The 27,809-nt window shown below is 46.4% G+C and overlaps 2 protein-coding genes across 2 annotated transcripts in view; both read right to left on the minus strand.

Annotated features, from left to right (window-relative positions):
• Window positions 1-982: 982 nt before the first annotated feature.
• LOC146190607 (uncharacterized) lies at window positions 983-6,775 on the minus strand. Its single transcript, XM_084601005.1, has 4 exons — window positions 6,649-6,775; window positions 2,608-2,854; window positions 2,242-2,402; window positions 983-1,412 (listed from the first exon to the last, which is right to left on the minus strand). The coding sequence occupies exons 1-4, from the start codon at window positions 6,716-6,718 to the stop codon at window positions 1,129-1,131; spliced, it is 762 nt and encodes a 253-aa protein (XP_084457131.1). The 5' UTR covers window positions 6,719-6,775; the 3' UTR covers window positions 983-1,128.
• Window positions 6,776-10,011: 3,236 nt separating this feature from the next.
• The window catches only part of LOC146190608 (ras association domain-containing protein 10), a 58,640-nt gene continuing 40,842 nt past the window's right edge, over window positions 10,012-27,809 (minus strand). The window contains exon 2 of the mRNA XM_084601003.1: window positions 10,012-11,671. Coding sequence (XP_084457129.1) covers window positions 10,348-11,613 — 1,266 coding nt within the window. The 5' untranslated portion in view covers window positions 11,614-11,671 and the 3' untranslated portion in view covers window positions 10,012-10,347. The remainder of the gene's footprint in view (window positions 11,672-27,809) is intronic.

Raw genomic sequence — 27,809 nt, forward strand, 5'->3', positions numbered from 1 at the left:
CCGTCACGAATACGGAAGAAAGTACACCTAGCTGCTCAAACTACATAACATAGTGTGTTGCCGGGAGCTATGTATAGGTGAACATGCGGCTGCGGGTCAAGACTAGCTCTTTCGTGCAATGTACCAAAGTCCCCGTCCGCTGCACCAGCTAGCACCTCAGTCAGGGATTGCGCGGCAGCCGAATGGTAGGAGCTGGCCGTTGCTCTAGCGGTGGTAGTCGGGTATCGAAGCAACACGTCCCTTACCATTCTTACAGATTCGAGAGAAGCGGGCCGTAACTACATGAAAGGCCGCATAGGTCGCGCCGCGCTCAGGCTCCTCCAGAGCGCGACCCCATCAAAAGTCACACACAACCTCTACTGGGTGCCAGGACCCCCCCCCCCGTCTTTGCCAAAAGTAACCAGGCTTCGGGTTTTATCCTGTTTCAGCGAAAAATTGTGTCAGACATTCTTCACAGATATTTCTCAGCTGATCGAAATGAGCTAATTTAAGTTTCACTCCACTCTCATAGTCACAAATATTTGTCCTCCTGTTTCTCTTTGAATGAATGCGTGGAATCAGAATGCAGAAGATCCAAAAGCCTAGAAAAAAAAAATGTCTGGTAAAGCCATTTTATCTCAGCTCGCAAAATGCCGTCATTTTCTTCTTTTTTTTTTCTTTTTGACGTTCCAACGACTTTGAAGTTTGTAAGAAACAAGTCATTTGAAAATTCATTGTGCAGTATGTCTGGTAAACAAATCAAACGCCTACTGATGGCTGCGACAGAGTGCCCCTTTCACCCTGTTATGCATATATAGCAAAAACAGTCATACCACGGCAGTGCAAAGGTATACTTTTTTATTATTCAATGCGCATTGCAGTGGCGGTCATCACACTCGTTGATTCCCAACAAGGCCTTTATTCGCCTTTTCGATGCTTTTGACCATTCTTTATTTTTCTTCGAAACTTCCATTTTGACATTGTTTTCTGCTCTCTCTTTTTTTTTTTTTTTTTTTTTTTTTTTATGAGCATCGACACTTTTGCCCAGTAGGACGGAGCCGGCTCAACGGACGGGGCTCCTCCAGATCAACGGGCCATCGTAGGGGCGGAAGCGAGGGGACAGAGGGCATCTCGCAGCGACTTCGTCACTCAAACAGCATTGCCCTGGGAGTTTGATGTGGATGACGAAGACGAGGGAAGCGCCGACTTGTCGTCGCCTACCGCGTCCGAGCTCTTGTCGGCGCTCCCGGCTGACCGGCCTATGCGCGGTGTGAATGGAGTCCTGCCGATCCTGGGAGTGAAGGCGCCGCGTCCGATACGCGGTGTGAAGGATCCGCGCTTCGGATCGTCCATGAACGAGGCGAGCTCCAGACTGCTGTCCCAGCCGGAGTCAACCTCCTCACCGTAGCCGCCACCCAGGGACCTCCTCTTGCCTGTGCAGATGGGTTGGCGACTTAACTGCGGATCTTAGCTCTTCATGCAGCTAAAATGCACAGAATGTATATACTGCTCAATCACGTGAAAAATCTGCGACGTCCAATTCGCCCTAAACGATTAAGCAGTCATTCAGCGTTATAATACTGCAAATAAGGGTTCAGCGTGAAAAGAATTTAACAATCTCCTATATATAGCCTTATGAGGGCTTAAGTTATTGATTTTTTTAAAGCATGTCTTCCTAATATGACGCACAATGGTTTGTTCTTGTACTGCGTCGCCTAACACACATAAAAAACTTTTTGTACCCCGTGTACATAATTGGCTACGTTCAACAATCCACTTTCTTTATTCCAATATTCAGAAAACGCCATAGACGGTTTCTGGGACAGGATATCATTTTCCATTTTATTACTAGACAGAAGTGGAGTAACTACGGACATTTACCATAGCGGAAGCATACCAATGTAGGCGTATACCGATTTACTGAACCATTCCTGTGCGTGCGTATGGAAAGGCGTATGTGCAGCCGGCGCTGGTATAAGTCTACGCTAGTACTTCTCCGGTATGTTAAATCTCTAATGGGGAGATATATACAAGCCTTAAGGCTATTTTTGTCTGCAACTGAATCCGAACCCTCACAAAAATCGATTTCTTCTAACTGATGCCGTAAGTAACAAACATCGGCTATTCTGCCGTTGAGGCAAACACGCAATAGCACGCTCACTACAGCACCGCCGCAAATGTTTATGCAGGCAGCGCTTACATTAGCTGAATAAATTTCGCATTGCCCGTGCCTGTGCGTTGCAGCTATGGTCACCAGCGTACCTAGCCTGGGCACAAAGGTTCCCCTTCCGTTGCGGACGACGGGCACGAGCTGGCGCGTAAGAGGCGAGTAGGACCAGTCCAGGTCGGTCCAGGCCGCCTGTCGGGAACGCGACACTCCGCCGTCATCCTTGTGCACCCCGTCGTCGAGCCGCCCCACAGACCTGCGAGGACAATTCGAACATGGATCCAATACTGGCAGTCTCCATACAACAAAGTGATAAATGCTTACATTCTCCTACACCGCAATATATCCCACTGCTATACCACAGACAGCCGCGGTCCTATATTTGTGGGCTGCGTATGCTTTGTTTTCGCGGCAGTTTGTTTACAGCGGAACCAGCAAATCATGTCCTTTACGTCGTGTACCTGCGTTTGCGTCCGATGCGTGGTGTGAATGTGTTGCTACGGCGCTTGTAGGGGAGCAGCAGAAAGGCCCAGCCACCTGGAGCAGCGGAGTCCGTGTCCAGGGTAATGAGGTCGTCAGGGTTGAGGTCGTGAATAGCCGCGGACCTTCCTACCCGGGGGAACGGTATGAGTCCCTGGCGTTTCTGTATGTCTCCCCAGCGACCGCCGCCCGGAGACCACGCGTCCTCGTCGTAGAAGGACTCATGACCTGAAGACGAGATCATCGTAAACAAGTCATCTACACACTTTTCTTTCTACGCGTATCAGTCCTAATCATGTCATGGAATAACGTTTGTTCTTCCCACTCCTCGCCCCATCCATGTCCTCTGCAAGAGAAATGCCCTCTCCTCATCTTGCAACCCGACTCTGTACCGCCCCTTGCTAAGATTACCCCGTTATTCTAAGGTAACATTGAGGATCTACGCACTAAATGAGCTGCTCGCATCGTTTTCTTCTAGGCTTCATTTGAATACCATTATCTTTTGCTTGTTCCTAAAATCACTTTTCTCTTTTTAAGGCTCAAGAAATAACCCTATCAATTCATTTCAATAGATACCAGCGTTACTTGTTAAAGGGGTAGGGACGCCAAATTTTTGTGCTGTGCTTTTGAGTTGTAAATAGTGCGTAGTGATTATGTAAGCTTAGAGCACGGTGTTAGAAGCCCTAAATTCCATTAAATAATTTATTATCTTATTATTAGTGTGTAGCAGTTTCGGTTTCGGTTCATAGTTGCCATGTTTTTACTTGACGTCAAGAAACAGAAGGCATACCATTGAAATGTCCCGTGGGCCAAAAACTCGTAACGTCAAGGAGCAGGCGCTCGTCTGCTCACTCCGCAGTGCTCTCATGGCGCAGTCACAGTGCACAAAGAGTTGGTCAACTGTATCTAGTTCACTATAGTCAACTGCATCCGTAAACATGTTTGTGTCTTTTGGCGATCCTTTCACGCCGCGCCAATGCGAAATATTCGGAAACATGGCGTTGTCGACAGCGAAGAGCTGTCATCAACTTGTTCTCCGACAACTTGTTGCTCGTAGCAGGGCCGATGTCGGTCGCTCGCTTCGCTACAATATTGCCCAAATTCCTATACTATGAGAGCGGCTGGAAAAAATTAAAAAGCGGGAGAGGCTTTGGCTACGAAGCAGCGCGCGTAAATGCTTGCGAGTATATATTTTGAATCGCACTGATCGAGGCACCCCTTTTGTGCGCCGTTACCATTAATCATTATTTTGGCTACAGTGACCGTGCGTTACAACTGTGAGAACGCTAAGAGTGCAAAAGAACAGCCGAAACGAGCTGACCAGCAGCATCGTCTCTTACGCCAGAAAACTGCAATGACGTCACAAATACTTGATTATGGTTTTTTCAGTAGACCTACGTCATAGTCAATGCGTTAGCGATAGGTCCGGAATGCAAGAGCGAGCATTTTCCACAAACACATAAAATAAATTAAAATATTCTGCACGCTTCCCTTGAGTCTAACACTTGACTATGATGGTCTTTAAACACAAAGGAAGCGCGTGACAAGCTTTGCACAACCTTGTAATATGGTGTCTCTACCGCTATAATACTTGTTAAATTTGCCGATCAGCGATTAACCTTAACGCTTCTCCATCACCGTACCTATGAACGTATTTACAGCCATGGTCACTTGGTCTCCTGCAGAGATAGATATCGAAAGGCTATTTCTACGTTCCTAGAATCGCATCCCATTTTACCGAAATGCAGAAATAAAATAATCAACGATGCTGTCACGTCATGAAGCTGGAAAGCCAATCAGGGTAATAAATTTGTTTTTTCGTGAAGGAGCATTGGAAATTTTGCATTTTAATTAGTTCAAAGAGGAAAGAAAATGGACCTGACGTGAAAGTTCTTCATAGATATCAAAAACTGTGATTTTATATATATTCATGGACACCGTTTGCCTTAAGCTTGAAACTGATCACTACTGCTAAACAATCTGGCAACAGTGGTAGAGGCCCATGACGGTTATGAGGGGAAACGATCCTCACAAATTTTGGACATATATAATGCCACATAGTGTTGAAATTTTCGTGAGTGCCGGCATTTAAGAGTGGAAGTAAGATCCCTGTAAGAATGGGGACTGCCCCTTCATTGACTGTTTCAAAACCCAGGCACCCTTCTGTGGTAAATTACGGGTTGGCTCATAGCTAAAAGATGCACCGATCGTTCTTACGTAGCAGTTCCTTCCGTTTTCACCTAACGAAATCCGATATACAACCGGTGAACAAAATTGGTACAGCTGCGTCGTGTATAGTGCACGCTTCGCACAAAAAATAAACGAAGTAGGGCGATATGCCTCTCCAGGGGTTCAGGTTATCCGCTTGCCAACTAGCAGTTACCTGAAGTTTTAGCAGTTTGACAGACAAACGCCGAGCAGCAGGCGAAAAATCACCTTCCTATCCGCGGTTTGGTGTTGTTGTTTTTTTCTGGCGTATTTTAGTGGACGCTGCAGACGCAGTATTAAGAATTTTCACAAACTCATTCCTTAAAACTCACCCCATTTATCATTCAGTTACATCACCATGGCGCTCACTGTCCCCGCTACTGTGCAAAGGCCACCCCTATATCGTCCTCCAAATAACTCTATCCTGCACTAGTGGCTGTTGACCTGCGTAACCTTGCAAACATCATAAACCCATCCGACCGTGTAACTATCACCTTCCCCTGCTGTCTGCCGCACGTGAAAAGAGCCAGTCAACATGTAGGCTGAACATCGGAACAAGGACATGGCAGCATGGTTTAGTGCCATCGGTTTTTCATTAATGGCCACCTGTTTTTGACTACGTCCACTTAGGGTGCGTAATATATGCTTTTATGGGGGAATAGCACTCGCGCGGACAATATCCGAATTGCGTTCCTGGCCTATGCATTACGCATGTTGCATGTGCGAATTTCAGAAGCTTGCATGCGCATTTTTCCTTAATGCGTCCACGTGCCTTCACTGGGTCCACTGCGGATGCCTGCGGCGAATTGAGCGTACCTCTTGTAACACAGGAATTCTGGCTCACTAGAATCTTGGTTTGGACCTGTTGGTCAGAATGCATCCTTCTGTATGCCTTCTGACCAACAGGCCCAAACCAAGATTCTAGTTAACCTAATTTCTTCTCCACTGGGCTCTTTCATATCCCACCTAAGCATGAGCAACCTGTGTGAATTTAACTTCTGTTTCCTCAGTGCCAATCTTGTTGTGTAGTGTTCGTCCTTGTCTGTTCGCGCTGCCTCTTATTGTTATGCATTCTAGCTCAATCTTCACAGCCACGCCTTGGTGGCACAGTGATTAGGGTGCCCGGCTTCTGTACCTCCAGATCCAGATCGAATCCCGGCAGCTTTTTGACGGAGGCGAAAAGCAAGGCGCTCTTGGGCTGTGCGATGTCAGTGCACGTTAAATAATAAGTGATCGAAATTTCCGGCGCCCTTTACTGCTGCATCTTTCATATAGGCCGAGCCGCTTTGGGACGTTAAATCTTACAAACCAGATCAAACCATCACTCTTCCCTAAGTGGTGACCTCAGATATGAAGCCATACGAAACGTGGCGTGACAAAAGTTTCTTGACGGCATGTAGTTCGACTCTCTTGGTCATCTCTTTTGAATGGGAGGCTACTGTTGAATATCGGAAGAGTCTGTTATTAACGTATTGATGGGAATAACCCAACCATCCAGTGCGCAGCAAAATCGTGCTTTCTCACGTTTGTCCTGCACCGGTACCGAGTATGGTTGAGACTGCCATAAAAAGATAAGGGGTACGTTTTTCATAATAAAGAGCAGAAAACTACAACCACCCCGATGTAGGACCTGCGGACACATTGGTTTTTATGGCGCAGTCGTAGCATATGACAGCAAACTGCGTTCGCAAACAAGTTTCCGTTGAAAAAAAAAAAAACAAAAAGAAAACAATCTTGTGCGACTTTCTAGGCACGGAGCTCATCTTAAGCACTTTAGCACTTTAAAAAACGTCAAATGAAGTCCATTTACTTACCGGCGGCGCCTATGGTGACGTAAGCCAACAGAAGTTGGATACAGGATACCCATATTATTGAAAGCCGCATCTCTGCGTGCAGGGCAGGAATGTCTGCTGGGGCCGTTTCTGCAGGCGCTGACTCGTCGCCAACCTCGTTCCTTCCGGCTCTCTGACAGATTTCTCTTGGAAGGCTTCCGTGCTGGAGTTGACAGGCCTCTTCTCCGGTGTCTTGTCAGCAGCGTGAAATGCGCGTTCAACACGAAGGCTACACTGCGACTTCTCCTGCGTGCTGTCGTGCTCGGGGCGCGGCAGACGCCAGTGTGTGGGGTGCTTCCACCGGGTCCTTAGCTTATATACGCCAACTGGCGGGGAACCGGAGGAGTGGTCCGGGCCAGACCGTTAGCCTCCCCCCGGTGCGCCCGCTGCAGCCCAGCGACGGGCAACTTGTGATCCCATTTAGGCCTCGACGCCTCTGCAGATCACGCAGCCGGCTTGATGCGCGGATGACCCGGGGAGCCAAATGAAAATCAATTTTCGGGTTGCGAGAGAAGCGGGCGCGTACACGGACGGCCCGGGTCGTGGATGGGATCTATGCTTCATTCGTGATATTGTGTCGCCGGCTCGACCGTCGGCACAGAGACGACAGCAGTTGCTCTGCTGGGGCGCTCGCCCGGCGTGGGAAGAAGGGATTAGCCGGACCTGGCCAGCGATCATGGTCAAAGTGGATCAACAGAGGACTGCCTCGCTTGCCGCTTACCCACGCGCAGGAGGCGCTGCTGCTAGGGCGGATTTTGCCGTTTCTTTTTCGAATCTAGGATTTGGTGGGTTAGTACCCGCCGCGTCTTCTCTCCAAGCGTCCGTTAGGTCCAGGACGAGGCGTATGTGCCTTCCCATTGGGCTACGTGGCTTCGTGACGTCATGGAGAGGAGGGAGGAACGCATCCAATGGCGTCGTTATCTGGAGAAGCTCACTACTGAACCCTCTGCAAAAGCGCAAGCGCTGTCTGGGCTCAGACGTGCTGTCGTATAGGCGACCAGTGAAGGAGTATACGCGTTGAGGATTCTGGGGAGTATAAGTGTGAGATGCCCTTATGCTCTTTCTTAGAGTGCGTTGTTGCGACACGCGATAAAACCGTACTGGCTACAGGGCAGTTCTCAGTGGGCATTAAGCGCTCAAGATTTAAAACGGGGCGAAATAAAATCGAGTGCAAATTTGTTTTTGTTTTTTTTTTACTTTCCTGTCCCGTTTTGTATAGAAGACAGTGTTCATGGTTTTAAGAAAAATCACCGATAGCGCACAAAAAAAAAAAAAAAAAAATTGAAGTGAAGTCAAAGGTACGCCATCGTTGCTAAAAGTAACCAAGTTGGAGGGTCGGTTTCTCACTGCGGAACATTTATGCCATCTCTTAAGCTGTAAATCTCCGTAAGATTAGTGCGAGCTCTCGTCATTACCTTCTAATGCGTATTAATATCCTGCGAAGCCTTACGCACTCCGAAATTGTAGCTTTTACTCAAGAAAAAGACGGTATGCGAGCTTGCCTAATATATAAATACATATATATATATATATATAAAGGAAAGAAGCCAACAGTCGGCGAGGCCAAGGAAAGCATTGGGGATTGTAATTTGTCTTTTTTTTAAATTAAATTTAAAGAAAAAAAGACAAATTACAATCCCCAATGCTTTCCTTGGCCCCGCCGACTGTTGGCTCCTTTCCTTCATGTGTTATAACGAGCACCCTCATTCCCCCTTCACACACACACACATATATATATATATATATATATATATATATATATATATATATATATATATATATAATCAGCCGGACTATACCCACTGCAGGGCGAAGGCCTGCCGAAAGTTGACACATTGCTTATATAGGTATATATATATATATATATATATATATATATATATATATATATATATAATCAGCCGGACTATACCCACTGCAGGGCGAAGGCCTCTCCCATATATATATATATATATATATATATATATATATATATATATATATATATATATATATATATATATATATATATACCTATATAAGCAATGTGTCAACTTTTACAACGCCGCTCAATCATCAGACGTTTCTGGCTGTGTGCCTCGAAGGTCGGATCAGCTGGTAAATTTAATGACGAGGGCGCATCAAGTTTCACTTCAGAAAGAACATCACTGCTTACAGGTCCTCAAAAGTAGTAGTATGTTATAACGTGCATTGTGCATACATACCTTCGTAACAGGCCAGCAACGAGGAATTGACGAAAATGTGTTTCGAAAGCTCTTGCAACGCGGTATTAAGAATGAAAAACACAGGACATCAATTGTCTTAAATATGTCAACGTAAAGATTTATTTTATGGAGATAAATGTCCCTTAGAGTTACAGCCACAACTCTCTTCAATTCTTAGGTCATAAACATAAATACATCTTCCATAATTACACGCTTATACACCGGGCTGAGAAGAATTGTCAGTCTTTTTTTTTTTCTTCCTGCATTACTATACACAACATCGCACCTGTTTGTGAACACAAGTCCATACAACTGGTTTTCTGTCCGTCGTCACGAAGGCGTGCCAAGAGGCCGCTGCGAGAAATGAAAACAAAGACATCGCATTCCCTCATACTGCAAGAAAGAAAAGAAAAGCATTCATGTAATCCTAAAAGGTCGATCGGCTCCAGAGCGCACGCACGCACTGCTTCTACGTGTGTAGGAGGCAGAATTTCGTTATAAGCATGCTGTGATTGAAGAGAATTACTTAAAAAAAAAAAGTATACCTAAAACGCCTTTCAAACACATCACTTGCTCAGCTCCCATTTATTAATTTACTCCGGTATTGGGCTTTTCGCTGTGGATGTGAGGATGAGAGAATGTGCGCTGCAGAAAAAAAAAACGCTAAAAATATGGTTCTATTTTTTGAAGTCTGAGCCAATCTAGGTCCTTATGTATGTATGTATGTATGTATGTATGTATGTATGTATGTATGTATGTATGTATGTATGTATGTATGTATGTATGTATGTATGTATGTATGTATGTAAGTATGTATGTATGTATGTATGTATGTATGTATGTATGTATGTATGTATGTATGTATGTATGTATGTATGTATGTATGTATGTATGTATGTATGTATGTATGTATGTATGTATGTCTGTATGTATGTATGTATGTATGTATGCGTGCGTGTGTGTATGTATGCATGTATGTATGTATGTATGTATGTATGTATGTATGTATGTATGTATGTATGTATGTATGTATGTATGTATGTATGTATGTATGTACGTACGTACGTACGTACGTACGTATGTATGTATGTATGTATGTATGTATGTATGTATGTATGTATGTATGTATGTATGTATGTATGTATGTATGTATGTATGTATGTATGTATGTATGTATGTATGTATGTATGTATGTATAACTTTATTGAGATGCCGGCAAACGCCGGTTTAATGCAATCCAGGTCCCTAACGGAAGATTTATGTTTCCACCTGGCTGCAGGAAAGGTTACCAATATGTTGCAAAATCACAAATAAAGTTTAGTTTTAATGATGCAAACTTGCCCTGGGAACAATGTAATGTTTCAGTCATGCTATGCAGACTCCGAATATCCGGATTCGCAGGTGACCCAAGAGGATAACATGAACGCCTTCTTTTCCATGCAAAGCGCGCAAAAAAGCATTATGCACAGTCTCGCCGTCACACTAAAGTGTCCAGAACGTGGCTCACTTCCTCAAAACTGTACATGGAGCTAACGCCTGTGTCTGAACTCGAGTCCTGCACGTCCAGGCAGCAGCGCGTCGACGACGACGCTCCGACTGGGACGGGTGTGTGCACCTGAGCGATCGAGGCCGGCCTGGGTGGCTCAACTGGTCGACTTCGTCTCATCAGCCACTCTCCTTCTTCCTTATCGACGAACCTCAACTGTTCTTCTAGTTGCCCCGCTATCCGCCTCTTGTCTTCGAGCAGGTGGTCGAGCTCCCTCAAGGACCGCTCGTTTCGCTCAAGCGCCTCCTCTTGAGACCTGGAGAGCTCTTCCATCCTTTCTTGCTCCTCTTTGGCCGCGTTCAGCTGTTCCTGGGAGCGCCGCCTCTCCTCCTCTTGCTCCCACGTACACTGACGCAGCTCGGCGCTGAGTCTCTGTATCTTCTCTTCTTCAGCAGTGATGCGGCGGCAGAGCTGGAGGACTCGGTCGTAGGCTTCGAGCGTGGCCTGGTACGTCTGAAGGGACTCTTCTTCGGACGCCTCCGGCCTGTAGCCGTCCAGCATGTAGTCCGGTCCCATCTGGCGCACCCGCATCGCGTGCATCTTGGCCTCGTGGTGCTCGATCTCGGCGTTACGGCGGGCTAGCAGCGCCGCCTGTCGCTCCAGGGTCTCACCCTGGCAGATGACCCGCTTTACGAGTTCGGCCAGCTCTTCGTTCTGAAGAACGGGCTCCTGTCCATGCTGTCCTTGCTGTGTCGACAGTGCACCGGCGCTCCCCGACAGTTTCCTAGGGTGAACTGTCCTAAGAAGGCGCGGCGACGCACTCGACGACGTCGTTGTTGTGGAGCTCGAGCCACCGGACGCCTGGGCTCTCCGGTGGTGGCTGTGGTGGTGCCGGCGTCTGTGGTAGTGGTGGTGATGGTGTCGAGGTGGCTCGGCGATACACGAGTCCGAAGTGGGTGAAGACGTCGTGGAGGACCAACAGCGGACGCGCCGAAGACTCAGCCGGACGTCGTCCTCACTGTTCCACAGCTTGAGGATGCGCGAGTCGGATTCGAGCCGGCGCTCGATACCCCTCGGACAGACCTCGACCAGGGCGTACTGCTGGGCGTCACCGTGATAGGTATGGCTACCGGACTTGCGAGAGGAACGACCAGAGGCAAGCAACGCACGGACGACCTCCTCGCACGTGGTCCTGCGACCGACTCCTGTGATCCACTTCTGGACACCGCCCACCCAGACGGGGATCTCGGCTCCCATGGCGGCGCATAGGGCTCCTTGCTTCCAACTCCTCGCACCACCACGCTGCCACTGGTTCCTGTAAAATGTATATAAAAAAAAGGATCGTAAGAAAAAACGAATAGCAAGCTCACGATCAACCTCTCTACGAGGGTTGTACGAAAGCATTGTGAGAAGCTTCGCTCGATTGTTTTAACACAAAATGCTAAATCATTTCCAGTACAAACGGATTGAGGTCGTTTTCATTCTGCGATATATAAATATATACAAGTGTATTAAAATAAAAATTTTCATTTAAATCTATACATATATTTAGTTATGTTATGGGAGGGCAGTTTTAGAAGAATCGTAGTTTTATGCTAGCTCATTAACTCCTCAGAAATGTTCCGCTTCTTATCCTTTTCAACGAGCGGCATCGTGGAAGCGGCGTCGTGGTGCCCCTATCTGTTTCTACGACTGCAATTTTTCAGTACAATAAGCGACGGAAACCCCAATCGTTTTACAGCTGAAATTATGTCAAGTAGCACTGATCTGCTCTGAAATCGAAGCTGAAATCGATGCTTCACATGACTGCAAAGAAAGGTTACGGCATCCAACACCACTTCGCACGCTGTAATGCTTTCTGACCTAAAGAATTCCTAAAAGGATCGCACGGAGAGATCCTGAGGGCGCAAGCTGAGAGACAAAAGATAGGCTCAAAATGAGCCGCTGCACTATAGCCCATGCCAGTGATTGCTGATCGTACAACAAAAAGTCAGCTCCAATAGCGCTATAGTGCGTACACTTCAAGGTCAGTGCAGTTTACTGCTAAGAGAATTCTCAAATTGCTTTCAAAAACAATTCCCCCGTGACATTTTTGGAGCCGTTTTTACTGGGAACCTAACAGGCTTTCAAAATACTACGCTCAGATTCTGAAATCGAGCTTCTAAACAGCACGAGTAAATGGCAGATGGCAAGAGGCTGCAAGAATGTCTCGGATGAAAAGGAACCAGTTCTTTTTTCTTTTTTTTTCTTTTAATTTTTTATACACCGATATTTAGCATCAGCAAACTTTTCCTTTCCGTTCTGAGCAGTTTGACACCTTTGAATACATTTTCCTTTCTTCAATTACTTCAATTATTTACTTTATCAATTATTCTCACCTTTATTAATCAGCATCATCAAGTATTGGCTTTTCAATCTGTGCATTCTGACATCTTAGAGCCCCTTTTTTCTACTTCTTCGCTTTTCAATTATTTCAATTACATATTTGATCAATCACACTCTAAATATTCCCTATTAACATCATCAAGCATTCGCTTTTTCTGAGCATTTTGACACCTTTGAAGCCCCCCCCCCCCCCCCCCATGCAATTCTTATTTTTTTTTTCAAATTTAATTCATCAGTTGATCAATGATGCATAGTAAATTACCTTAATTAGCATAATCAAGCATCGGCTTTTAATTCTGGGCATTTCGGTACCTTTCAACCGTCTTTTTTAATTTTTTTTTATTTCTGTAATTCATTAGTTATAATTTCAATTATTTTATCGACTCGCCATCACATATCACATACCAAACAATCATCAATCACTAGAAGCACAAATTACAATAACGCAAGTTTCTTTACGCAGCCCCCATTTACTTCCGACAAGCGGTACCGACCACTATACTACTACTGCTACTACTGCCCGGCCGGTGTGGCGCAGTGGTAACGGCGCTAAGCTATTGTTACCAAGGATGCGGGATCGAGTCCCGGCCTCGGCGGCCGCTTTTCGTTGAGGCGAAAATCAAGGCACCCGTGTGCTGTGCGATGTCAGTGCACGCTAAAGAACCCCAGGCGGTAGAAATTTCCGGAGTCCTCCACTAAGACGCCGCGCCTCTCAGGGCCCGAGTCACTTTGGGACATCAGACCCTACCCAACCCAAACCAAACTACTATTAAGCTGACGGCGTTTCGATAAAACGAGCCATAACGCTATCGCTTAATTATCTACTTACTTATAAGCAGTAACACTGAATTCGTTTATAACGCACAGAGTTCGTTTTTGTTGCACCCTTTGTGTAAAATATCAGCTATATATATAGCTGACTAGGGGCTATCCCTTTTAAAATGCATCGTCACCTTCAGTGTCCCACCAGCACTGCGGTGTTTGTCGTTGCATGCTGCAGCTCAAATTCACACGGCACAGAGAAGATGACGGAGCACATGCGCCTTTGATTGACGGCGGTAAGGGCAGAGCATGAAGCCGTGTTTTTTTGAAACGACGCAATTCTTTTGGCGCAAAATATCCAAAACTTGTAGATCCCCTGCACCGAGAGCAGTCGTATCTCTAAAATTCTAAAACACGATTTCTACTATTGATAGTGACCGGCTACAAATCTCTGATGCCTTATTGTAATCGTTAAAAAGTTAATTATCAGAAATTAGTAAAAGCGTAATAATTAGCATCAATTCTCTGCTTAATGATACCCTCCAACACCCGTACAACTGTGAAAGCAGCCGTCTTGAGACCTCAAAAGTCCTATCTTTAAAGATTAGTAACCGAATTTCTTGAAACACCTGGTATTACCGTAATATACCTGAGATGACAATAGAGGGAGCACGGAACGCTTTTTCCATTCACGCATCTTAATTTTAAATGTGCTTTTGATCGCAAAGGAGATGTCAACACACTGCATTGCATGATTCCGCGAAGAAAAAAAAAGAATAGAGGGACCGGGGTCGAGTCGACAAGTCTTCAGATCTATAGAAGCCGTCGATACGAGAGCCAAGTTACAGCACTGCTACGCGCTGCTGATTATATGTCCCAGATCTCGTACATTTCGAATGGCAAAATGTTGGGCAGTCGCTTAATATGGAGTTGTAGAGCAGTGTCCGGTTCGGATAATTAAATTGATCGCATGGCGTGACGATGTACTTAAAGGGGATGCTGCACTTCTGGTGCGCGCAAGCCTATATATATATATATATATATATATATATATATATATATATATATATATATAAAGAAAAGCATTATCAATATCACCCTACATAATGCAGACTACTGTGACCGCGCACCTGCATACCGGAAAAAGACTGCACGCTGTGCGAAAAGGCGGCAGTCTGCAAGCATACGACCGCCGACCGGAGTTAGACTGGCTAAGAAAAAAAGGAATCCGCTCTACAAACTTTCTCAGGGGCGACTAAGAAAGAGGGAGAATGAAGCGACGAAAGCCTTTAGATTTCCTGCGCGCTCGCAACCGCCTTTATGTCCCTATAACCAATGACGTCACGGCTGCAGTTCGAGCGAGCAGGAGCGGCACGCCGTCTGCTTCGCGATTACGGTCTCAAAACTGAAAACAACACAAGGGCAATGGAGCCATCCCGGCTTTTACGGCCCTGGACAGCACCGTAGCGGCATTCGGAAAGGACGATCGCCAGTGGTTGTAGGCTCAGCTCTGGGCGCAACCTCGCGCCCATGCATGGGGTAGACGTCAGCGCCCCCTATACCAGCATCATCTCGAAGACTCGCAGAAGAAGGCGAAGAACCAACGGGGTCTGGGCACTCAAAAACAGAGGGACAATGATAGCAGACGAATAGCGACGAAGGGATAGACCCCCCTCCTGCCCTCCCCCCCCCACCAGTTCTTCTCTGCAAAGAAAAACCACAATGACCCGCGGATACCGAATGCAGAGGTGCGCGCCAGCGGGGACGCCCTGGAAACAAAGAACACTTTGGCGGTACGTGGAACAATGAACGGGTCGCTGGTGGCACGAGGAAGTGTCGCCGTCCAGCGTTGTCCGCGCTCGCCGCATGCGTGCTTTTGAGTGCGTGCGTGAGCGGTGCGCTCACACACAGTCTGCGGTGCGCAGACTGTGTGTGAGCGACCTCCGCCTCGAGGTGGTCGCTCGGTGTTGTTTTTTGTCCGTGGTATATGCATGCAAAATATGCGTCGTCGCAACCACCTCTAGGGCAAGGCGGCGTCCGCAGGTCTTTCTTTTGTCTTTAATGAATGTTTTTTTTTTTTTTTTATTATTGAAATGCGCGCTTAGCCAACGCGTGGTGACTGCGATGCCAACGCTTGATACATTGTTTCAATGAGCACTAAGGCGTGACGAGGACATGGCATGCACTTCTTATCTTGTTTTACAACAGGATGGCATTATTTGCATTCTGACACAATACCGCGTACACATACATGTTTGCGAAATTTAACAATCATAAGGCATGCCTTCGCTGCTGTATAATGCCTCCCTCAGCGTCGAACTCATAACAGCGCGGTAAAAGATCTTTATTTTTTTTTTTTTACACTGTGTCGCTGCCTAAATGGATCGCAGCAAGGATGGATGTCTTGAAGAAATAAGAACTGAAGATACACATCATATGTCTGCACATATTACGCTGCACTGTCTGATTTCTGGTTGTAAAAAAAAAAAATCTTAAATTCGATTACTGCCTGAACTGAATGTAAGCATCTTTGTCTAATCCCCGGGCACCGAGCAGAAATAAGAAATCGAGGTTCGGGAAAGCCTGCGTCCGTCCATACATCCGCGTTAGAGAAAGACGGAGAGAGAGAGAGAGAGAAAGAGCCTAAGAGCGGAACATTTTATGTTGGCAGCCAGGAGAGAAGCATACGGTTGCCGACTGAGTAAAGTAATGATGATGACGACGACTATATGTGGTCGTAATGGTAGAGGTGGTGAGGAATAGGTGTATGATCAAAATGCGTTAGCGATGTCGTCACACTCTAGCGTGGCATTCAATAGCCCGACAGACACCACTGAGACGAATATGCACACGAGAGCACGGTAAACTCGTCGCCGTATTTACGGACATCGAGATAGATGGAAATATTGGTGTTCATCCATCAGTAGCTCATCATAATTGGACGGTCCTAGAAAAGCACATGACAAGCCGTTTGAGACATATTTCACCAAGCCAACTTCGCCGGCTTCAGCGCGTATACGGTAGTGTTTCAATGACCAGGAGCTATGCCGTAGGCCTAAGCATGCCGTGATATAGGCATTACGCCTGGCGTCATGATAGGCAGTAATTTGTGTTCCTTTGTCTTTCCCATTGCGGAAGGAGGCAGTAATGGCCACACACCGAGAAGCGTGCAATGGGAAAATTCACTACGCGACTCAAGACCATTTCTCTTCCAAGTCTGAAGAAGAGGGGCAGACACCAAGAGCCCAAGACACTGCTCCTCTGCACACCTCTAGCCGGTAAGTTGCCGAGTTGAAGAGCACCTGCAATCACACGCTGTCCAGCAACGGAGCGTCGCACAGTTGTCTGTGCATGGTGCAAATAGAGCATTACGCGTGGCGCGCGGTGCGTGGCCGACCTTTTTTCGGCGATGGGGAACGGCTCGAATCGAAACGAGCAAAGTACAAAGCACAGCAAGCAGTCAGACACCGAGTGAACCAAGGAAAAGAAAACAAAGAAAAAACACGAACGACTAAGAAATTACCGTTCTCTTCCCAGCACCGGTATACACCTCGCTCGCTCGCGCCACATGTCACGCGTCCCGAAATGCGCTAATCGCCCCCTCTCTGACAGCAGCCGTTTCCAAATCCGGCGGCACTCGCCTAAACGTCTCGTTCCGGCTCGCTCTTCGTACGCACGACAAAAACTTCGGGATGTACTACGGCATGCAACGGAGCAAAGACCGAAACGGGGCATCCTACTACACACACAACGTACACTTATAGAGAGCGCGGTGAACTGAAGAGGAGAAACACGCCGCGGCTCAGCGACGCACAGAAGCCGGCCGGCCTGGCATGAACAGAGGAAGAAGAAGAAGCCGTGAAGCGACCAGTTTCTCAGAGACACTCACTTCTAGGAAACAAAAGAGCGCTTTAGCAGCTGCTCGCCACCACGCAGCGGCAGGACAATGGGCTGCAAGCATAACGCGGCCAAAAGGAATCAAGAAAGAACGCCTCGCGTTCTAATGGAGCCTGGCTCCTTTCGGGGGCGCTTCAGAAGGGCTTCTCGTCCTCCTCGTCCGGCTTGAAGGAGCCAGGCCGGAAGCAGTCAGAACGAGGCCAACTGCCGGCGCTGCGCGCTTGCGCACGTGCGCGCACCGGTACGGTGTAGGCACAGTGTACTGCACACAGGGAAGCTCTGTTGCTGTTTCCATGCCTTTGTTTTTGTGTCACCAAACAGCGCGTTTGGTGCCGGATCGCTGCAACTAGGGTGAATCGATACCGTTCAGGCATAGAGGCACCCCTGTAGAAGCCGTAAAGAGGACACAGCACCATCGTGTAGTACATGCCCCATAGTTTGAATTTGGGAGTACGCGAGTGGCACTGCGAGCAAGTGCGTTTAGTTTTACTGCCTGTTTGACATTTCGCGTTCGCACAGACACCTTATCACAGACCCCAGATAAGAGGGACCAAGATTTAAAGAAAGATAAACCTAAGCGCTCTTTCAACTGAAATGAAATGAGTTTTGTTAGGAGTTATGTAATGTACCCACCCGTGTTTTTTTATTAGTTTTGCCTGCATGACTAATTAGTCGACTTTAACTACCTTTTCAAACATTGCGGTTAACGCTCTGATGTGAATAGGAAAATTGTCAAGCGCTGTGAAAATGGTACAATCCAGGTGTTTTCGACGAGGTATAGTCTTATCGTAGCCATTTTTAGTCGTCAAAAATGAAAGCTCGCGAAGTTTAAAAAAAGTACCACGTGACAGCGGACTCCGTGAGCCTGAATGCGCCACGATTACGGCGCTCACATACGCGTTCATCCCAGTGTAACTGTACCAGAGGCGCATACAAAAAGTGGAATTGGCAGTCTGTGGCTAAATTCGAACAGAGAAATCTACCAGGAGGCAGAAAAAGGCGCTATCAGTCGTTTTACATATCAAGCGCACACAAAACAGAGAAAACAGAAACAAACGACATATACAAACCACAAAAAATGAGAACCTCATCTGTAGCTCATCTCAACAGCGTTGATTTTTTTTTTTTTCAGTATGCATTAGTTTATCGCATTGAGCCAGCCCTGCTTAAACCTGATTCTTAGCAGTTGCGAGTTATAGGAGCACTCTGAAGAAAGTAAGATATAACGATGGAAAAATTACGCAGGCGCTTAAGAATCATATGCGATGACTATGCGTCACCATTAGTTCGTTTTGCTTTTAACAGCTTGCTTCACCTATTGTCCATATCTTCTTTTTATATTTTTACTGATTAGTGATTATCACAAAGTCAGTCATTTTTGGGTGTTTCTTCTCGTGGCAGCAACACTCCTCTGCAAAATACAAAACCCTGTACGAAACACTACGGCGAAAACCGGCTGTTCTTCACAATAAGTCTTCTAATGCCGACGCATTAGCAATTAGTGGCAAAGCCGTCAACCGACACAGGCCATGAGATGTACTTTACCGGACCACATAGCTCACGCCTGAAGGTAATTAACAAGTGCTATAAACGTCTGCCATGACACGCACAACTGAAACGGCTCCGGACTATTATAGCTGATTAAAATATCATAGCGGCGTGAAGTGTTAGTTAATGTTCACGGCAGTATTTTTCTTTAAAAAAAAGGTGTGAGAAATTCTTAACTAAATGTTGACGCAGCTCTTCTGAGTTCTTGGCAGACCTGAAGATGCAGACCGAAACACTGACAAAGTAGTAGCCTTCTGGTGCCACCTTAATCTGGTTTTCGGTCGCCATCCTAAAAACATGTGTTGTTTCTCAATAAACATCTTAAATAAAGTGGACCCGGTACGTCGCGTTTCGTCTAACATTTATATAGGTAAATATTCTAAAGAACACATACCGACTTAAGTTTACGGTGCGAAGAGAGTGCATGTAGTGTATCACAACAAAAGTAATATATATATATATATATATATATATATATATATATATATATATATATATATATATATATATATATATATATATATATATATATATATATATATATATATATATATAATCCTGTATGCGACAGGTTGTCGAGAGCATAAAAAAATGGTAGCCTTCATCGGGCCGGCGACGTCGCCATACCGTAAGGCCACCGCCAATCATGCGCAATAGACCTTGTTATTTAGTTACGGTTACGACGCGCTGTTAAGACCCACTTAGCTAATGTGCGAACTGCTCAGTTGAACGTGACTTAGAGAACCGAAAGTGAGGCTCTTTATTTCAGGAATGGCATTTCTACAGGCTAATTCAGAGCCTCTCCTGACCTCTCACGGGGTTCAATGAACCACACTGCCCAGCTCATATTGCCAGACATCAAAAAGTAATAAACGCATAGTAACAGCTCCGGCTTCGAAACTCGGCAACGCCGTTTTCATGGCCCCTGTAAAGATAGGGTTACCGCCTCCTTGACTGACTTGACTCGAGTCGCACTACTGCGCTCCGCAGCACAGATCGGCAACAGCATTGGCAGCGCGATCATGTTCGCATTCGGGCCAGATATACGCTGTGACTGAGAACTCACGATCCACGACCTCGGGGTGGCTGCTCTAGCGTAGCGCTACCTAAGAAGGTGCGAGACCCTCGGAGACACATTCGACACGGCGCAGCCCCGCTTCTAGCCCTCCGGCGGCGTCCACTTTTATGTTTGCGCGCACACAGTCGCTCCCAGCCGAGAGCAGCGTTATCGCCTCACTCCCGGCGGCAGGTGCGCGCGGCGGCAATACGTGACAGGCTGCGCACTCGCGTCCGCAGTGTACGCAAAGCAACATATACGGCGTTCCGCTCGGTTCGGTGCCGGATACCAGCACCAGGGCAGAAGGAGAGCGCAGCCCGCGTATAGGTACGAATATAAGTGGCGCGTCGCACGAGGCCGGGTGGGCTCCTCCTGTTTGTCCATTGCGGTCACGCGCGCACCGCGACAGCCCGGTAGCCTCCGGGATGTGGGCTTTATGGGCGCATTACCCGCGCGCCCCACAGGTGCTGCGGAGGGAAATGGGTGGGTCGCTCGTCAATAGGCGCGTATCTAGATATATATAAATGCGCGGCAGCTTGATGCCAGTAATGGAAACACAACTCGCTTATCCGGGAGCGATAACGGCTGCGCACGCAATGATCCTCACCGTCACGGCGTGCAGATGAAAGCAGCCTATGGTGGGGATCTCTGCGTAAACATACTTAGTAGGGCTTGCGATCTTAATTGTGACTCCATAGGCGGTTCCCATGACGAGGCTGATTCTCATGGAAGTCCCCTAAACACTGCTGCGGGCTGCGGGGACTTGTTGGCTGAAGATGAATGCCAGCTCGACTCCGGAGAGCAGCGCTGTACGTAAGCTGTAATCGTCTCATCTTCGCGCATGCACACGCGCACGCGCACCGTCAGTTCCACTATCTATTGTGTGTTAATTTTGAGGCGCAAGCCCATCTGCTTCAGCACGATTTCTCATTCGCTGCCCAGAGAGTGAATTGGTGCTAACTCAATAGTACAATTGATTAGTGCTGTCAGTAATGCACATAAATTAGAATGAGTGTAATTATATTCTGTCCGTGTTTTCTCTGTACGTACTGATGACTAGCCATATCGCTTCAAATTCTTTCGGGCGCAGCCCCCGTTATATATATATATATATATATATATATATATATATATATATATATATATATATATATATATATATATATATATATATATATATAATCCTTGGTTCACGTTCCTTAACTGCTGCACACCACACATATATCTTAGTGTGTCGTTGTGGCTTTGTTTTTATTTATATAGATATGCATAACAACCTTGCGATGGTAAAAGTGTAAACTGTGGTGTTTAACGTCACTAAGCGACACGTGGGCCGTGAGGGACGCCGCAGTGGTGGTAGGTTCCGGACTAATTTCGGTCAAGCGGGTCTCTCTAATTACGGTTCACTGTCATCGCACAGCACATGGCCGCACTTTGTGTTTTACCACGGCCTTCTTGCCATATATACCCACGTCTTGCTTGCTATTTTACAAACGGTAAAACAGCTTCACCACGCAGGCAAGCACTACATGAAAGGCGTGGACGTCGCGCAGCATAAGCACCACCGCACCACGTTAACTGCCTGGAGCTTCTCGCATTGGTTCCGGTGGCTATAAATCTTCTGCGAACATTTCTATCTTTTTATTTTCCACTAGTACGTAACCCAATTATTCACTATTATGCTGCATTTGATGACATGTAATTAGAGTAAATTACTACCGTCATCCTAATAATCACTAGACGGGTTCTGAAGCCCGAGATGTTTCCCCCTAACTAAATGCGGGCACCTTATTATGCGTGCGGTACCCCTATAGAGTAGCTGTAGACCATATTATTGTCTCAGTATGACACATAAGGAAACATAACGCTCTCCGTCTATGCGAGTTTCTTAAATCGCGCTTCATCCACCGCTGTAATTCCGAGAAGACAATGTTTCGTATTATAGGCTCGAATAATGTTGGGTCGAAAATTTGGATTCCGGCTTTGAATCGGTAGCTGCGTCTTGACGTTTCCCTCTGTGCAAAGGTTAAATTATCTCGGTATGGTGATTTTCCTTCCTGTAGTTAACTTAAAGCACATGTTAGGCGGTTATGAAAACTCTGACAGCATCTCTTCGTTGTTTGACTCGAGAAGATCCGTACTGTTACGGCTGAATTATTACACGTTTTATACTAAACAATAGCTAAACCAAATACTCCATCTATACCTGACACTCCTGTGCTTCTCTGTGTGCGATTAAGCGCAGCGCCGCCAGCTTTCCCCCAAGTAATATTGAGAAACTCTTATGATGCAACTGTTTGCCGCACTGCGAAAGGCTGAGGCGACCTGGTATAATAAGGATCACGCACACTACGATCAGATCAATTAAGGGGAAATGAGGGTGCTCGTTATAATACATGAAGGAAAGAAGCCAACAGTCGGCGAGGCCAAAGAAAGCGTTGGGGATGGTACTTTATGTGTTTTTTTTTAATGTTTACTTGGATAATCACAGAAATTTGTAATGTAATCTGTTTAGGGGAAAGATAATTAAACACAAAGTAGAAGAAAAACAACGTGCCGATGGTGGGAACCGAACCCGCGACCTCCGAATATCGCGTCCGGTGCTCTTCCAACTGAGCTACATCGGCCGCTGTCCCCTCTGCTACTTGCTTGGGTATTTAAGTTGTCTGTATACGAACCTTGAGAGTGTTCACCAGCGCCACCCTCAACCATAGCGGCGGACGTGGAACGTCCTTTGTTACCGACCGCCAGTGGTACCGCTGGCGGTAACATGTAACATGCATGGCGGTAACATGCACACTACGATAGGTAATTGTGCTCGTAAGCACCTCTAGCACACCGAATTGGCGGGGACGCGACTATAGGAGCACAATTATCTGTTATAGTGCACAGGGGCGAGAGACACGTAGGAGCACAATTACCTGTTATGGTGCGCATGATCCTGAATGGGCCAGGGCGGCCCTGGCTTTCACTCTGTTGCAAACATCTTGCGAGGAAAAGTGTTGCGTCTTTACTTCACATCTGCCCGGTTATATTCGGATGAACGCGACTACAGAACATGCGAGTGTAAGTCGTTATGTAACAGCAGCATCTGTGGCATGCAGTCTAACAACTAAATGACGATGTTTCAGTTGTTGCATTTTCTTTGAATGTTGCTACCACAACGTACAAAGGTGTAACGACTGGGGTTCTGTTTTACGATGGGCTACAATGAGTGCTTGATGGTGTGAGAAATTCGTCGGGTCAAAGTTAAGCACTTTGTCACGCAGCGCAGCCGGAGGACACGTTACAATGGAATCGAAACAGACAAGGCGATTGTGCGATATGCGGTGTGAGCCCACGTGCACGGCTCCAACAGGTGCAAGTTGGAAGGTGACATGAGTGAGCACTGACTGGTAGGCAGTGCTGGTGTCTGACGTCGCGAGACCACTTAAGGATAGGGGTTTCCAAATGGGATTTCTCTTTCGACAGTGGGAATCGAACTTTCCGGGACACCGCGATCCAAATAAAGGTTTTACGTAACCGACTACAAGTAACTGATTCAGTTCAGTTCAGGCGTTCAGTCGTGTCCGACTCTTCGTGACCCTATGGACCATGTCACGCCACGCTTTCCGGTCTCTCACTATCTTCTTAACATCACATAGCTTCATCTGCAATGCCTCGAGAATGCCATCTAACCATCGCGTTCGTTTCCTACCCCTTCTCCGGCGACCCTCAACCTTTCCCAACATCAAATCTTTCTCCAGAGACTCCTCTCTTCTCATCAGATGACCAAAGTAGCTGAGCTTTAACTTTAGAATTTGACCCTCCAATGAGCAGTCAGGGTTTATGGTCGACAATATCGACTGATTTGATCTTCTGGCAGTCCAAGGAACTCTTAAGAGTCTTCGCCAGCACCACAATTCAAACGCGTCAATCCTTCGGCGGTCAGCCTTTTTCACAGTCCAACTCTCGCATCCATACATCACAACTGGAAAGACCATAGCACGGGTTATACGGATCTTGGTTGGCAGACTAATGTATCTGCTCTTTACTAGGCGGTCAAGGCTAACCATTGCTCTCTTTCCCAGAAGCAGGCGTCTCCTAATTTCATGGCTGCAGTCTCCTTCCGAGGTAATCTTGGCGCCCAAGAACAGAAAATCTGTCACAGCTTCCACTTCTTGTCCATTGATGCTCCAGGACTTGATAGGGCAAGACGCCATGATCTTCGTCTTTTTAATGTTCAGTTTAAGCCCAAACTTCTCACTCTCTTCTTGTACGCGCATCAGAAGTCTCTTGAGTTCCACTTCACTTTCTGCCATTAAAGTGGTATCATCCGCATATCTAAGGTTGTTGATACGTTTTCCAGCAATCTTCACTCCAGCTGAAGACTCGTCCAGACCGGCCTTCCTCATGATGCACTCTGCATATAGGTTAAATAGGCAGGGCGACAGTATGCAGCCTTGCCTCACCCCTTTCTCAATCGGAAACCAATCAGTAAGACCATGCCCAGTTCTGACTGCGGCCTCTTGCCCTTCATAAAGGTTCCTGAGGAGACAGATGAGGTGAATTGGAACTCCCATCTCTTGGAGAGCTTGCCACAATCTGCTGTGATCTACGCAGTCAAACGCTTTCGCATAATCAATAAAGCAGAAGTAAATGGGTTTCTGGAACTCTCTTGCTTTTTCCATGATCCAGCGAAGGTTGGCTATTTGGTCTCTAGTTCCTCTGCCCTTGCGAAACCCAGCTTGCACGTCCGGAAGCTCCCGATCCACATACTGCTGCAGCCTACCTTGCAGGATTTTTAACATCACCTTGCTAGCATGCGAAATAAGCGCGATCGTGCGGTAGTTGGAACAATCTTTGGCACTGCCTTTCTTTGGAATGGGGATGTAAACTGACCTCCTCCAATCCTGTGGCCACTGCAGGGTTGTCCAAATCTTCTGACATAATGTATGCAGTGTGTTAACAGCGTCGTGGTTGAGGTTTTGAAGTAACTCGGCTGGAATACCATCAATTCCGCTAGCTTTGTTCTTAGCAAGGCTGGCTAAGGCCCATTCAACTTCACTCTTCAGGATGCCCGGCTCGAGATCAGTAATCACAAGCGTCCTATGTTGGGTTTGCACATCCGGGTCCTTCTTGTACAGTTCTTCTGTGTATTCCTGCCACCTCTTCTTTATCTCTGAGGCTTCAGTGAGGTCCTTGCCTCGTTTGTCCTTTATCACGCCCAGCTTAGCACAGAAGCTTCCTTTGATATCTTCGATTGTCTTATACAGAGCTCTTGTGTTCCTTAATTGGCTGTTGTCCTCAACTGCTTGACACTGTATGTTCAGGAAGGCATTCTTATCTCTCCTTGCTATTTTCTGAAAATCCGCATTGAGAACCTTGTATCTTTCTCTTTCCCCCATACCTTTTGCCATCCTCCTTTCCTCAGCTATTTACAAAGCCTCTTCAGATAACCAGTTTGCTTTTTTGCATTTCTTTTGCTTTGGAACTACCTTAGTAGCAACTTCTTGTATTATATCACGAACATCAGTCCACATCTCTTCGGGCTTTTTGTCTTCTAGATCTAATTCTTGAAATCGATTCCTCACTTCCACAGCATATTCTAATGGAATCTGATCCAGATCATACCTGAAAGGCATTCTAGTTTTCTGCGTTTTCCTCAATCGAAGCTTAATTTTGGCAACAAGAAGCTGATGATCGGTGCCACAATCGGCCCCAGGCCTTGTTTTTACTGCTTGTATAGCGCTTCTCCATCTCTGCCGGCAAATAATATAATCGATCTGATTCCTGTACAGACCGTCAGGTGAAATCCATGTGTACAGGCGCCTCTTGTGCTGTTGAAAATGAGTATTCGCTATGGTCAGGTTGTTTTCTTGACAGAACTCTACTAGCCTCTGCCCAGCTTCATTTGGCTCACCAAGACCGAACTTGCCTGTAATTCCGGATATTTCTTCACTCCCAACCTTAGCATTCCAGTCTCCTATGAGAAAAACGACGTCTGATGATGGGGTGCGGTCTAAAAGGCATTGTAGGTCCGCATAAAATCTCTCAACGTCAGCTTCTTCAGCAGTAGTGGTCGGTGCATAGACTTGGATAACTGTTATGTTGAAAGGGTGACCTTGGATCCGAAGTGAAATCATTCGGTCGTTTTTGGGGTTGTACCCTAGCACTGCTTTGCCCATTCTTCTGTTTACTATGAGAGCGACCCCATTCCTTCTCTTGGATTCGTGCCCACAATAAAAGACATAATGGTCGCCGGAGTTAGATTCTCCCATTCCGGTCCACTTGAGCTCGCTGATGCCCAAGATATCAATGTTCAATCTGTCCATTTCTCGCTTGACGATATCCAGTTTACCTTGCGTCATAGATCTTACATTCCATGTTGCTATGTGATATATCTCCTTGCAACATCGGACTTTCCGGTCGCTTCCCGACACATCCACAACTGAGCGTCCTTTTGGCTTTAGCCCAGCCGCTTCATTCGTCCTGGAGCTACTAGGAATCGCCCTTTGTTCATCCCCAGTAACATGTGGGACGCCTTCCAACCTGGGGGGCTCATCTTCCGGCGCCATATCGATAATGGTATTGTGACTGGCCATAGGGTTTTCTTGGCAGGAAATACTGGAGTGGGTTGCCATTACCTTCTCCAGTGAATCACATTTTGTCAGAACTCTCTGCCGTGACCTGTCTATCTTGGGTGGCCCTACACAGCAGAGCTCACGACTTCATCGAGTTTCGCAAGCCCCTCCGCCACGACAAGGCAGTGATCCATGAAGGGGACAAGTAACTGATTACTAATAGTCAATTAGATTTCCTTGTTATTTTGAAATTAAACGATTACCCTCTTCAAACTTTCCGGGTAGTTCAATTGGTGTAACCGATAGTAATCAGTTACTTTCTCTTTTTTTTTTTTTTTGCCAAAGGACAAGATTTAAGCAACGGTGCAGCTTTGAGAACCTCAACTTGGCGACAATCTCTGGTATATGGAGGGGACAGGGGGATTTCAAAGGTGACAGATCGAGGACGGACCGACCGCGGAGAAGCATTGCGCCTGATCATGTTTGGGTCCATACCGGGTGATCTTCTTCTACAGCTGATCATCCCCTGAGAAATATCACGCATGCACTGTGAGGGACCACCCGCACTATGAGATGACGTCGCTACTCACACCGCACTGCGGTCAGTCTAACAGCCTACACACACAATGCGTGAAAGGGCAGGTATGTGTGGAAAAGGCGCCCAAAGCAATGATCATTTTAAAAACCGTTACTAGGGTTTCGTGTACGAGGGGGTGCGTGACGCGTTCATAATTAAACAAAAAATACATTGCTTTTGCATTTAGAGCAAGCACTGAGTGTTCACTGTAGCCGATGATCTCTTGGGAAGAAAACGTGGACTGATGACAACCCCGAAAACAATTTGATATGAAAATTAACAACGTGTGCAAAACAATGAGCCAACGCGCGTTAGTTCGTAGTACTCTGATTAAATTTGTGTCAAAGCAAAAAAAAAAAAAAAAGTCAGAAAGAAAGTAAAGAATCAGTAATTGATTACATTTCTGAAATCGGTCAATTACTTTTCAGATGCTGTAATTGACCACTGTAATTAATTGTATTCCGGAAAAAGCAATCGTTTTGTAATAGTTACTTATTATTTGTAACGTATAAAGCACTGATGCCGAATCAGAAGCGATAGTCCGGCTACGCAAGCACGTAAGTCAGTACGGCTTGGTTAAAGCGACACATACGTTGGAGATAACAGAAACGCAAATTCAAGGCTAAATGAATAAACCAGTAGCAAAGTGAATGTGTAAGAAAAA

This window comes from Amblyomma maculatum, chromosome 4 (assembly GCF_055883805.1).
Source record: "Amblyomma maculatum isolate TAMU_Amacu chromosome 4, ASM5588380v1, whole genome shotgun sequence".
In the NCBI taxonomy this organism is placed as follows: domain Eukaryota; kingdom Metazoa; phylum Arthropoda; class Arachnida; order Ixodida; family Ixodidae; genus Amblyomma; species Amblyomma maculatum.